At 34.5% G+C, this 14,197-nt stretch overlaps 2 protein-coding genes across 2 annotated transcripts in view; both read right to left on the reverse strand.

Moving 5' to 3' along the window:
* Positions 1–688, reverse strand: part of plx (PTB_TBC1D1_like and TBC domain-containing protein plx) — a 72,369-nt gene extending 71,681 nt beyond the window's left edge. The window contains exon 1 of the mRNA XM_080167485.1: positions 558–688. Within this exon, the coding sequence (XP_080023611.1) occupies positions 558–641 (84 nt within the window). The 5' untranslated portion in view covers positions 642–688. The remainder of the gene's footprint in view (positions 1–557) is intronic.
* A 468-nt stretch (positions 689–1,156) lies between these two features.
* Positions 1,157–14,197, reverse strand: part of LOC145324827 (uncharacterized) — a 67,213-nt gene continuing 54,172 nt past the window's right edge. The window contains exons 55-71 of the mRNA XM_080167503.1: positions 12,915–13,003; positions 12,488–12,585; positions 11,998–12,134; positions 11,284–11,384; positions 10,802–10,951; positions 10,028–10,379; positions 7,046–8,060; positions 6,498–6,637; positions 6,067–6,168; positions 5,831–5,916; positions 5,401–5,533; positions 4,524–4,655; positions 3,818–3,925; positions 3,378–3,458; positions 3,043–3,114; positions 2,352–2,452; positions 1,157–2,016 (exon numbers count right to left, since the gene is read on the reverse strand). Of these exons, the coding sequence (XP_080023629.1) occupies positions 1,942–2,016; positions 2,352–2,452; positions 3,043–3,114; positions 3,378–3,458; positions 3,818–3,925; positions 4,524–4,655; positions 5,401–5,533; positions 5,831–5,916; positions 6,067–6,168; positions 6,498–6,637; positions 7,046–8,060; positions 10,028–10,379; positions 10,802–10,951; positions 11,284–11,384; positions 11,998–12,134; positions 12,488–12,585; positions 12,915–13,003 (2,972 nt within the window). The 3' untranslated portion in view covers positions 1,157–1,941. The remainder of the gene's footprint in view (positions 2,017–2,351; positions 2,453–3,042; positions 3,115–3,377; positions 3,459–3,817; positions 3,926–4,523; positions 4,656–5,400; positions 5,534–5,830; positions 5,917–6,066; positions 6,169–6,497; positions 6,638–7,045; positions 8,061–10,027; positions 10,380–10,801; positions 10,952–11,283; positions 11,385–11,997; positions 12,135–12,487; positions 12,586–12,914; positions 13,004–14,197) is intronic.

Raw genomic sequence — 14,197 nt, forward strand, 5'->3', positions numbered from 1 at the left:
CCTTCCAGGGGCTAATGAGGTAAAACACACCCCAAAATACAAAAATAATAAGTTCTGGGCTCATTTCCTGTAAGTGCACAACTCCCCCCCCCCCGGTTATGGTTTAAAATTACAAAACTGCACGGTTTAACGCGATAGAGGATTAGTTTCTATTTTAAGTTGCAAAGTCCCAATTTTTCAAATTATATGGAAACAATATTTACATTTCCAGAATGTCTTCGAAATCGATTAATATCCGCTGAATTAGAATCAGTACTGAAAGATCATGTATCGTATCATATTATGGACAATTTTCTTTAAAAATAAAATTCTTAAGATTATTATTTTACTTACAATTATTATTTTACTACCTATACGCGTAGAGCTGTTTTACGATGCGATAAATATCTATTTTATAGCTTATAATCTAATGGATATTTTCTTACTAATTTTTTAATTCAATATTTAAAAATTATACCTTCTCGTGTTAAAGGTTTCAAATGTATAGGTATTATTTCCACGAATTCGACTAGACAAATATTTAGTCGTGTCCATTTATTTTTATAACTGGTAAATACCTTTATTTTATACTTGCTGGGCAGTAAGGTAGAACCATAATAGTCACCTAGGAACCTATGATAAGGTTCCTTTAACACTGGCATTTTAGAGATACTCTAGAACATCTTTTATCTGAAAATTAAGTTCTAACTACTAAAGCATGCAAAATCAAAAGTAACGAGGGTATATTGGAAATATAGTGGTAATCTCTCAATGCAAGAATTTTCCAGTAAGCAGCCGAAGTCTATTTCAGTACATTCTCCAACTTAAATTTTTCGTGCAACCTAAGCCCCCCCCCCCCTCTTAATAAAGTTAAAATTCATGTATAAAAACAGGTTTTAGGGGAGTAGGTTGAAATGAGATCTATTCAGCTTCCAAATACCAGTTAAAAAAAAACAGGATTTATCGAGCTCACTAAATGTTTTCTAAATGTACTAAGCACTTTGTTTTACGGTATCATAACTTAGATTCCCTCCCTCCAACTTTGTTGTGTTTACTTATGGTTTAAGTTCTAACAGCTACAGCTTTAAAGTTAATCCTAAAACACTTGATAGGGACGTTTTTAGCAATAAATTTTTATCATTATAAAATTCTAAAAACTAATAAAGAACAAAAAAACTAAAAAAATGTTATATATTTCATTATAATTTCACATAATTTTCAAATACAACAATTTTATTTTTCACAGGTGTTTTCATCTAAAAAAAAGTTCGTAAAAGAAAATAATGATGTTTTTACTTTATAATGGCATTCGATTTAAAGTATTTAATTTTCACCAAATTACTATCACTATGCTTAACAGAATGAATCTTTTCTTAAAAAGTCAAAATAATACCTAGAGAAAAAAAAATATTTTTTTTCCAGGATGGTTTCAAAACCGATTAATATCCGCTGAATTAGAACCGGTTTTTAGCCATACTGAAAAATCATGAATAGACAATTTTTTACGAATATTAAAATAAAATCATATATATAATGCCTGTTTTGTTAGCCCGAACCTTCGGCCCCTCGGGTCTACAAAAACTGGTTTAAATTTTATACTTTTCATTTTAATATCCACTGAAAGCTGTCTATAATAAGACGCGATAAATAACAAACTCAAGTTCAAAATTATTTTTTATAAAACTTAAACTTAATTTAAGTACATACAATAATTATACATGAAAAAAGTCTTAGTTGTTTTACATAAAAATAATAATCATATATTTTTTATATTGGGTAAATGTTTTTTTTTGTACGTGTAAATATTTTTCTTATGCGACAATTTCAAACAGAAATTTTTAACAATTTTCATTCGTTCTATGTTTATTTTGCCATTTACCCAATACCATCAAAAAAAAACTAAATATTGTCACTACTACTGAAACTATGACCGCTGTTATATTAATGAAGAATGTTGCTGATTTATTTTAATCTTCTTACTGTCGACCTTTTCTTCCGTGCTACATACTTGGTCTTTGGCATCTGACTTTTTAATACCTAAATGATATATTGATTATATAAATGTTTAATATTAACAGCTGAATATTTGCTTGTATTATCAATAAATCACTTGAATAATACGTAATTGGTATCTAGATGACTTATAGCTTTTTTTTTTTTGGGGGGGGGGGGGAGGATTCCAACCCCCTACCAAGAAAAATTGTCAAAAGATACCAATAAATAATTAAATGCCCATGCCGCTAGGCGGCGCTATGGTCATAGAAACATGAATAAGAAAAAGCTGATTTTTACATAGACTTCAACATAGATATTAAAAAAGAAAACATTGTATGTGCCTCTAGGGGCGTAGCTGCTAGTCATGAATAAATTACCTCTATAAGAGAAGGACCCTCAAACTCTTCTGTCTGCCCCTCCTCACTGAACAACAGCCCCTCCCCCCTCTTCAGGGTGATGATTGACCTCTTGGGACGTCCTAATAAAAGATTGTTAATAAAATACATGGAAGCAAAACTTTTTTAGTTTCAAGATTAATTGAAAGGATATGTACTAGTTAGCTATCAAATCGTATTATAGACAGCTTTCCACGGAAACTAAAATGAAGAATTATAAGATAATAACCATTATTGTTAGCCACGATCGTTAAGGGCTAACAAAACTTTTATTAATGTTAACATTTCTATTTTAATTTTCATGGAAAGTTATCTGAAATACGCATGATTTTTTCAGTAAAGCTGAGAACCGGTTCTATTATTACATTATTCGGTTTCGAAGCCAGACTGTGAATTGTATGAAATCTGTACAAACTTCTGAGTTCTTTAATTAAATTGATGTGTCCCTATATCTAATTCTACAGTAATAAAAGGGGAGAAATTATTACTACAAATCTATTTAATAATCCAACTTACGTAACCTGCGTGGATACAAAGTATCCAATATAACCTAACTTAACCTAAATTAAAATTAATGAACAAACAAAAGAAAAACTACATAAACCTCACGAAATATGGGGTTTCTGTGCTCAACCAATCTTTTTGAGGAAAACCAACGTATAATCTGTTTTACCTCGTTTAGGTTTGACAGAATCAGTTTCAGATTCAGCTTCACTAACACCGTCCTCAGTTGCACTAGCACCTCCTTAAAAAAGAATAATTCCAATGAATAAACAAAATGTGAAGTTTAATGAAAACTGATGCTTTTTAAACTGAAAGAAGAACCATTGTTAGTTATAGCTAAAGCCATGCTAAGCTAAGTTGAAATTCTTTTGTTAATTACACGGTCAGACGTACATACAGACAGACATACGGCCTAGATTGATTAGGCTAATTTAGACAATTTTAAAACTGTAAGAACCCTCTTTCTAGCCCTTATATAGCCAATGTCAGAGTTACTTGCACTACCTGATTCAAGATTATTATCCGGAGCAGCTAAACTTGATACGCTTGATGCGTCCACTGTAACAGTTGATCTTCTTCCCCTACCTAAACATATTTTAATATTGTTAATTTGATTTTGTAATTGATGAAAATAAAGTTACTTTTGGGACCCTACAAAAAAATTACAAGGTGTAATTTTGCTTCAAATTGTATCTAATTTGAGTGGTACTGGTTGCACAAAAAATACCCGGGGAAAGTCCAATATGTGTAAGAATAGGTTTTTCGCAAATATAAAATGAAAAATTTTAAGATAAAAAACAGTTTTGTGTTAATTTTATGATTTTAAAAAATATTCTCGGAAAATTGTCTGTATTATGATGGTACACATGATTTTTCAGTATAACTGTGAACCAGTTCTAATCCAGCGGTTTCGTAACCATAATGGAAAAAAAAATATGTTTTACCTCTTCCTTTAGGTTTCTCGCCTGTCTGATCATCGTCGGGGATATCTTCTAGAGATGATACTTTGTTAACTTCCAGGTCTTCTGGGACAGGTTCCAAGATTGTTAATCCTGCAACAAATATTGTATTAGGAAACAGGGATATAAAGGGATAAGACAATGGCCGATATATTCATGTACTTCCCCAATGATGTTGCAGAAAATTTCAACTTTTGTATATTACAACTATTAGTTGAAACATTAATAGGATAATCCACTTAATGAACCAATCAAAATTCAATTTAAGTCCCAAAAGCTATTAAGCAAACGGATAAGACAACTTTGGGGACTAGTGTAATAAACAGACCACTGTACCCTCCCTCCCTTATTAAGAAAATAGACAGTTTGACTTAAGTACGGAGTTTAATAGCATAATTAGTATTAGATAAAGATAACGTTTCTTGAGTTAAACCAATGAAAACCAGTTATTAGTTTGTGTGTCTGCTTTTCATCATACTAGAGACGTTAAAAGGTTACTAATAATTAGAGAAGGAATTATGACTCTTTAACAGGCGCAACTTTTTAATAACCCACAGTAAAGACTTCTAGACAAAGGCAATGCAATTTAAGTTTTGTTGTCTGTTGGATGTTATCCACATAAAACATTCGACTAGTATAGTTGGTTGTCTGTTTCTTTAAATATATCCATCCAACCATATTCTTTTCTTACCTAAAGCCTTTTCCACGTCCTCTTTCCTAACAGCTGAATGTCTCTGTTTAGCTCTGGGAGTAGTTCTGCCCCTCCTACCAGAGCCAGTTATCACCCCTCCGTCAGGTGCTGTCACTATATTCATTGGTGTGCCTAAACAGAAGAGGATAGGAGCATGTTATTAAAAAGAATGAGTAAAAATTAAAGAAAGTTAACTTTTTAAAAAAAATTTGGGTTGACAATAAAGCAATGAACAACTCTCTATCTTTTTTACAACAGGCGGATGCTCCCCTAGCATTCAGGGTATCTGTATTCAAAGAGCTAGGATAATCAGCAAATCGCCAAAGACTTTAATCTTAAAATGAATAGCCTAAAACTATCCTTGGACCCATGCAGGGGTGTATATTCTGCATGGGATCCCCGGCTAAGGGGGGGGGGGGAAATAAAAAATAAGTGGTTGGAGGGAAAAAAAATGTAAAAATTAAGAAAACTGAAAACATTTTTTCCATTTCCCCCCCTCCTTGGAGAAAAAAACTAAAAAAATGTGTGGTATGAGGGATAAAATAAATAAAATATAGAGTTCTTTAAATATTTTTTCATTTTCCCCCCTACTTGGAGAAAAAACTAGGGGGGAAAAAAAAATAAAAAATTTGTAGCCGGGGAAAAAAAATAAATCTTATGCAGAATATACACCCCTGAAGAAGAATTCCCTTAACACCATCGATTTACAAGTTATCGAAATCTTAGGCTACAGACAAAAATAAACTTAGCTTCTACTTTATATTCCAGGATATGTTTTTTAAAAAGTAAATAGTAAGCTGTAAATCAAATCTATGAAGCTAACTGTTATTCTGGAGTATAAATGCCAAATCCTTGTCAGTCACTTATATTCTAGTACCTGAAAGTCTCCTTGAGGCACGCCTGGCTGGGGTATTTTCAGTGGCCAGTTCATTTCCTGCCTTTTTCGTGCTGCTTTTTGCTGCAGATGCTGGCGTTTTCTTGCCGGGTGTTCCCTGCTCCTCTTCAGTTGCCTGGTAAATTACATGTGTTAGAATTTTCTAAGGGTAGTAAAAGATTATATGTAGAACAAGTAATTAAGAATTTGAAAAGCTTTAGTTTCTATACCTACACAACAAGGATGGCAACATAAAAAATTAACAATTGATAAATAATATAACAAACAATTAATAGAGGGTCGGTAGATTGATCAGCCGAATCTTCCACATTGACTTACAATCCTTCCATTTAGGTTTTAAAAGTAGTTTAATAGAACATTTTCTAGACTTCTAAAAATATTCTTTGCACTTTACTATGGAAATTTTATGTACCTGATTCTTTCTGGTGCTGCGTCTGCCTCCAGGTGTACTGCTAGGCGAGGCTGAATCAATTCTGGAGCTTCGTCGTGTAGGAGTACCTGGACATTTTAGTTTGATTAAATTAGTATGTACAGGCAAAATATATATTTCAAAACTAGGGTTTTCATTTTCAATCGTCCTGTAAACTTTTTTTTACATTTGAACATATTTACACTCTCGCTACATATCTCGAAACATATTTAAACTACCTGGAGGAAGTTGGAGCACTAAATCTTCAGGAGATTGTTCATTGAGGTTTCTTTTAGCATGCTTGGCTTTTGTCTCCTCTACTGTCTCCTGCTTCTTGGTGGCTAAATCAGGGGAAAATATAAATCTTTAGATATTTAAACAGAGGTGGATTCTTCAAAAAAATTTAGGATCGCCAAATCGGCGAGGGTCGCCAGATCACCAAAATAGTTATTATTAAACACCCTAAAAAATGGAAAAATGTTCCCGTACTACAAATTTTTTACCCCCCCACCCCCTTTTTAATTGTATAATTAGTTTTTGGTGAATTTAAAAAGTATAGCCACCGCAGGGTTAGAGACATCCCGCATAGGGAAAAATAAACTACCATATTTTAATTTATATAAATTAAACATGCACATTGTATAGAAACTCCTAAATGTTCAAGTCTTACCCGATTTTCTAGAGCTACGGGTGGGTGTTGCAACATCCATATCTTGATTTGGTGTTCCAACATCTAGTCTCTTACTCCTGCGTGAAGGAGTGCTGGGTGTTGTCGCAGATACAGGCACACTTACAGCTATTGTGCTTCGCCTTCAAATGATTTTAAAATTATAACAGGTTTACAATATTTATGTGTCGTTTCTCTCAATGAAAAATAAAGATTTTATCCTTATAATAAAGTATCAGAAAGTGTGTGTTTCTGTCTGTCTGTAATAAAGGAGAAAATTGGGAAGGGGAGATTTCGACAATCCTACCCTCCCTAACTCTAGGGCCGTAGAGGCTAGTATATTTAAAGGTACAGTAATTATTTTTCATTGAGTGTCATATTTAACTAAAATCATTATACAATCGCAAACAAAGAACTATCTGCCATTAATACGAACGTGCTTGGTGATGAGAATAGGATTTAATTAATTATGCTTAATCTCCTCAAGACTAACTAAAAAGATATTTAAACTGATAATTTGAATACTAAGCTGCAAAAACTATCAAATTTACCTTGTTATTTTTCTTCTCGACGAAGCAGGACGTAATAGGGCAGATGACGATGGTGTGACACTTGATTTTCTTGTGGATTTTCTTACAGGAGTGTTGGCGGATTTTTTACTGGATTCAGTTACTATTTCCGGCGTTTTGGTGGCTTTTAACGTTTCATCAGTCTTTTTAGAAGGTGTTTTGTTTGTAGGGGTAGCACTTGATCGTGATGGGGTTGCGCTAGCTTTGCGCGCGCTGGCCCTTGTAGGTGTTTCGCCAGTGCTGGACTTCCTAGCACTTGATCTAGTAGGGGTTGCACTTGTCTTTCTAGCACTTGCTCTAGTAGGGGTAGGACTAGCTTTTCTTGCACTTGCTCTTGTAGGTGTTTCGCTAGTGCTTGCTTTTCTTGTACTTGCTCTAGTAGGGGTTGCGCTTGTCTTTCTAGCACTTGCTCTAGTCGGAGTAGGGCTAGCTTTCCGCTCGCTGGCCCTTGTGGGTGTTTCACTGGCGCTTGCCTTCCTTGCACTTGCTCTAGTAGGGGTTGCACTTGCCTTTGTAGGTGTGCCGCTAGTACTTGCTTTCCTTGAACTATATCTAGTAGGTGACTCGCCAATAACTGCCTTTCTGGAAGTTGCTCTCGTAGGCGTGGCACTGGTAGCCTTTCTGGCAGAAGACCTAGCAGGTGTAGCATCTTTTTGTGGAGTTTCTTCATTTCTAGACTTTCTTGATGATCTTGTTTCGGCAGTTGGTTTGCTTTCCGGCGTTGTATCACGTGGCAATTCCACAATGGCTGTTTTAGATGGGGTTGAAGCTTTCTGGGATGATCTTTTTTCATCAATGACAGCCCTAACAACCCTTGCTGCCCCGCGTTGCGATTTTGTAGATAGGGTTGTTGATCTGCTCCTAGTTGAAGGACTTTGCTCTGCGTCTGTGGGTGTTTTGTCTACAAGTTTGGAGCGTGTAGCACTTGCTGATGGGCTCTTTTGGGGAGTTGATCTTGCGGCACGGGGAGAAGGACGACGCCGGGTTCTTCTTGCACCTAATAAAAAAATATTTAATTTTATACACATTAAAACATATTAAACATAGGGTAAAGCGGGGCGATCTCGGTTTTGAGGTGAAGTCGGTATTTTTTTGACCACCTTCATTAAATGACATTTTTCTCCATGTTCTAATCGACTGACAGAAAAAAACATAAAATCAAATTTGTTCTTTATTAAATTGCCTACAAAAAAGTATAAAATGAAATTTTTCTGAGATGAATTTTTAGGGTACTTATTGGGTCTTAAAGTCGGACGACAAAAATTTTTTTTTTCGATTTTTTTTGCTTCGGTCGGAAAAACGGTAAGTTGGACAAAAACTGGTAAGAGCTAGAGCTTAGACGTCTTCAGGGGACTTATTAAGAATCTAATAGGCTATCCATTTCCGTTTAAAACTTTAAAAAAGCTTGTATAGTTTTTTCTTAAATCGACTAAAAGTGAAGCGGGGCGAATTCGGTTTTTTCACTTTTTATACTAACTTTTTCAATTTTATATAAAAAAGTGAAATTTTCGAGAAAAAAAGTCAAATTTCTCGTACTTAAAAAAAAAATATTTTTTTTTTGTAGAAAAAATTGTCCGATCTTCATAATTTTTTTTGTGAATGCTCTTTATTACATTAAGCAACTTTAACCTTTAGGGCATGCTGTAATTAAATCAATATGTCATAGGTTTTTTGAAGCTGGAAAATCGACCACAGATTTTGCCAAACTTTTCTCTTTTTTTCAACTTGATTTTTTTAGGAAATTTTGCTAATAGAACTAATTTTTTTTTTGGCCAAATCTATTCAAAATTGCCTGAATTTTAAGGATCAGGCCTTTAAAGTCATAAAAAGTTATTTTTTCTAGTAGTATTTTTATGTTTTTTATCAAAAAAATTTTCGAAAAAAAAAGTCAAATTTCGCGTACTTCGGAAAAATTATTTTTTTTGGTAGAAAAAATTGACCTATCTTAATAAAAATTTTTGTGCATACTCTTTATTACATTTAGCAACTTTTACCTTTTGGGCATGCTGTAATAAAATCAATACGTCATCGATTTTTCAAAGCTTGAAAATGCCCTACCGACTTCGCCTCAAGGCGGGGCAAAGTCGGTGCCGTTTTAGAGATCAATTTTGACAAACTTCCCAAAGTCCTAGGTTTACGTCCTTTTAGGACCTGATCGATTTTTACGATTTGCAGGTTCAAAAAACCGAAAAAAAGACCGAGTTCGCCCCGCTTTACCCTACCATCATGAACGACAAGAAATTTAATTTTTAAATTCTTGACTCTAAAATTTTAAAAAATATAAAAATGACCTAAAACTTGCTAAAAAGCAGTCCAACCAGGATTTTTTTATAATTGATTATGCTCCTTAATAGGGTTGGGCCGGATACTTTTTTGGCCGGATACCGGATATCCGGCTGATTTCAAATGCCGGATATCCGGTAACCGGCCGGATATCCGGCCAACGCCGGATATCCGGCCAACGCCGGATATCCGGCAAATATCCGATTATCCCGCCAAATTACCGGATATCCGGCCGGATAACCAGCCAAATTACCAGATATTAAAGTAGTAAAAAAAAATTTCTTCAGAAATCTTATATAAATTTACATAAAGTTAAACTTATTCAGAAAAAATGTTCTTCTAGCTTCAATAATAAGAAAATTATACCTAGCCATTTAAGATTTTAAAAAGCAGAGATTTTTGGTGTAAAGTATAAAAAATTATAGAGCCGGATATCCGGCCGGATAGTTTCAATATCCGGTATCCGGCCGGATATTGAAAATGGCCGGATATCCGGCCACACCGGATATCCGGCCCAACCCTACTCCTTAATGATAGGAATGTTAACATAAGTTTCACACGTGTATTTTGAATAGGAGTCGAGAAAACCCGTTTTCCCCACTTGATCTCTAACGGAGGGACAGGTGGACATTTGGATTTATAGAGTAACTTTACTACCTACTAAAAACATCAAACATTTACCTATGATTAGCAGGCTATTATCAGAATCTTTCTCCTTGGAAGCATCTTTTGCAACTAGCTCTTCTACTGCTTCAATAACCTTCTCTTCTTGGTCAACTATGACGTCCGGGGTATTCATATCAACCTCATCAACTTGCTCACTCTCTTTTGACTTATCAATTTTTTTCTCTGCTTTCGTGGGTGTGTCTTTTTCATTATTCTCGACATTTTCAGAAGCAATTTCAATTGCCATAGACTCATCTGGCTGCTTTTCAGGTTCTGTTGTTTTGGGGGGTTCAGTTTCAGTTTTCATGTCATCTTCGTTAATGTCTTCAATTGAACAATCATGAGGTTGGGCAAAAAGGAAGTTATCCTAAAAAAAGATTAACATTTATAACAAGTACATGAGAAATTTTACTGTCTGTAGTTACTTTTCCTCCTTATAAAAAAAAACAACCAGATGTCTGTCTGTGTGTAGCGAATAAAATATGGTTCTCCTTTTTAGTACAGTTTCCCTTAGGTCCAAGGGTAAGGTGGGTACTTCCAAGAGAAATCCCTTCAATCAAGTCTCCCTGGAGTCCTCTAGAGGTATAACCACTGGTCCATTACAAATTATCAATCTATGTATATAATCTTAATAAATGTTAAATATCTTACAGAAAGCAGAACGATAAAGATCTCGCTAATCGCGAAACCGGTTGAGCTCTGCTTTTCACACGATAATTTAAGGCTATTTTCCTTGCAGGTTGGACAAGAAAAGTGTATGTGCAAAGCTGGTAGAATATCATAACTTACCTCGGGATTGTCTACTACTTCATTATCATCATCCTCAGTTTCCAGAATGGTAGGAACAGAGAAGTCCAGTGCCTGGTCTGGAGCAATAAAGGAAGCGGCCATAGCTGCTTTAGGAGCAGACATGCGGGGGAAACCAGGTGTCACAGGAACCTTCAATCAAAACAAGATTACTTTTCTTTTATCAAAACACAGCCTTTGTAAATTTAATTAACAGAGATAATTTCTAATAGATGTATTGACCTAGCTAAAACTAACTAAAAGGTTAGTAAATAAATTATGATAATAAAAAACGATCAAGAGACGCAAATTTAAAACAAACAAACTTTGAAGTTCTACATAAAACAATTTAACCACTAAATAAGAGGGAACAATATTTTATAGATATTACTCTCATCTACGAATTATGATGATTTTTACAAATAGACCTTTAGATACCGTACTTATATTTATAATATGAATTGCCTTTGTATTTATACAAATACCTGTTTTGACAAAACTCCAGTAAATCTTGGACCAGACGGAGTTCCAAATGATTCCTGGACGCCTGGAGCTGCCTCCAGCACCTGGGTCTCATCCAGTTTACCTAGAAAAAAAGAATGATTATATACACAAGCTGGGTGTATTATATACTGCATGTGATCCCCGGCCTAAGGGAGGGGGGGGGGGGAATAAAAAATATGCAGGGGGGAAAATTTAGTGTACTAAAAACATCAGCTGATATTATCATCAAGAAATTTTTTTTGAAAATCAGACCAAAAAAACCAAAGATATGGGGAAATGTTTGAAAAATCAGCAAAAAGCTACTTGTCCTCTCACCTCATTAGACACATAAATCCCTTAGAATATTGGATAATATCACTTTACTAAGAGGGGAAAATGAAATATTTTTTGCAGCAGGGAAAAAAATGAATCTTCTGCAGAAAATACACCACTGTCCATAAGCAAAAAATGTAAATTCACTAAAGTATCGAGAAATCCCGAACCAAGTCCAGAAGAGTCATCTTAATACCTTTATTAGAAGTAAAAACACTTGACAAAAACTTATCTTAATACCTCCTAAGCAATACGCACGTACTGACAAAGTGAGATACACACAAGGAGCATAACCTTTTTAACAATTAGACAAAAAGCTCATACTGTTCATCAGTTGTATATCTTAAATAGCTACTTAGATTATTGCGTACTATTAACTATACCTGGAGTTTCGGAGGAAACTTCTGGCTCCTTTTCAGTGACTGCTGTTGGTGCTTCTAGTACTTGTGTCTCGTCAGGTTTAGCTGTAGTTTCAGGTATAGCATTGTCCACATCAGTTGCCTCATTTGTGGTACCCTCACCTTTAGTTAATGGTTGCTTAAAATTTGTTGTTTAGAAAAAAATAAAAAGATCTAGGTATTCTATATAGGAAATAAATTGCTTATTTCGATACAATAAAAATGATATAAAACAAGGACACTAACATTCCCAAGAAGCACAACTTTAATTGAAATAATACGCTCAGCACAAGAACATACAATCAGATATTCGGAAGTGAATAAATACTAAAAGGAGAGAGGGAGATATAGAGAAAAGATAGAGGAGAGATAAAAAGAGAAAAAATAAAGAAAGTTTAAAGTATTACAAACGGACCGACAGAAAAGAAAGAAAAACTACTTCTCTAAATATCAATGAATTTTTAATGCAACCATTCCTTGAATAGTAAGTTCTTGTTCAATATGACTTTCTTCATAATCCATATCCTCGACCATGTCGAAATCTGTCTTGGTTGGGGATCTCATAGCAAACTCCTGAAGCACAAAATTAAGTATTTTTCTAACTACGTAATAATATTGGAATAATTTCAGGAAGAACTAACAACTGACTATCAAAGGCCACGAGAATGTCAAACTAACAATAATTAGATTACCCAAATAATACGCAGTAAAGATTTTTTGTCTGAAGCAAAAAATCTCGGAGACTGCTAATACTTATTCAGGAGTGTATATTCTACATGGGATCCCCGGTTCGGGGGGGGGGGGGGCTAATAAAAAATAAGTGGTTGGAGGGAAAAAAAATGTAAAAATTAAGAAAACTGAAAACATGTGTTGATGACTGGATCTATTAAAGATGATCAAACCTGTTGTGATTGATTGATATTTTCATTGTTTGCATCCAGTACTTCAGCCTCAGCAAATACAAAACTGGCAGCTGCTGGTATATTTTCTTCTTTAGTAGTGCATATTTACTTAGAGTTATAGTGAAAGAATAGAACACCCAAGGATAAGTATTAAATGAAGTAACATCCAGCAGACAACCAACCCTTTAATTGCAAGATTTGTCCGGAAGCAGGGAAATGGAATGATATTCTGACATACAATTTTTTAAAGAATTGATTGTAAGAATAGCTACCCCTGGTCCGGAAGACTTAACTGTGCATGGTAATGAGTTGCGAATGATTATTGACCAACGCATTCCCTCTTTCACTTTTAGTGTCACATGCCAGACATAGTAGATACTATTTTTAACATCTCTAGTATGACGCTATGTGGACTAGATTCAAACCAGACACTTCCCTGACTGACAGCAAGCAGGCATATACGCTAATTCCACGGGTTTAAAACTTTGGCTACCTTTTATTAAATCAAATGTGGATTGATTGGTTCAAACTAGCAGTGTTTAAACTTCTCAACCAAACATTTGAATCTAGAGAGATGATATTTTTTCATCAATAGCGATGTATATTAGGGTGGGTCGATTTTGGACATTTTTTTCTGAGGCCAAAGCGGGGATCTGCACTCAATTTATATAGATATAATACACCTCTGGATGATTTAAAATTTATCCTAAGTCTTAAAACCGCTGACGACCAGACATTCAATTGTATAGCTATTTGTAAATGGGAGTCAAAAATTTATTGAATCAGAACTATGGCTTCATGGTGCTCCCTGGAAATGCCTTGAGGAGCTGAGTCAGGAACTTTTGTCCGTTTCAAAAAATCTCGTTCCTAGCCTGAGAAAATCTAAAAAACCTCTACAAATTGGACAATTCTCAATAAACCTTAAATTTTTTTTGGTTTTTTAGTGATTTCTAAGGCTAGGAACGAGATATTTTGAAACGGACAAAAGTTCCTGATTCAGCTCCTCAAGGCCTTTCCAGGGAGCACCATGAAGCCATAGTTCTGATTGAAAAAATTTTTGAATGTCGTCTTTGCATACTAATAAGTAATGAATTATATTTTTAAGTGGTCGTGTTCTAAAACTCAATTTTTTAAAATTCTTTTTCAGTCAGAAATGTTTTTAAGGTTAATTTTATCTGTTGCATATCCCCGCTTTGTCTAATTCCGATATGAACCCACCCTAATGTATATAATTCTTTTCTGCTCATTAATCTATCCCTAAAAATCCTAAAACTCACAACCAA

The sequence above is a fragment of the Acartia tonsa genome, chromosome 7 (assembly GCF_053477335.1).
Source record: "Acartia tonsa isolate MP-2025a chromosome 7, ASM5347733v1, whole genome shotgun sequence".
Classification (NCBI taxonomy): Eukaryota; Metazoa; Arthropoda; class Copepoda; order Calanoida; family Acartiidae; genus Acartia; species Acartia tonsa.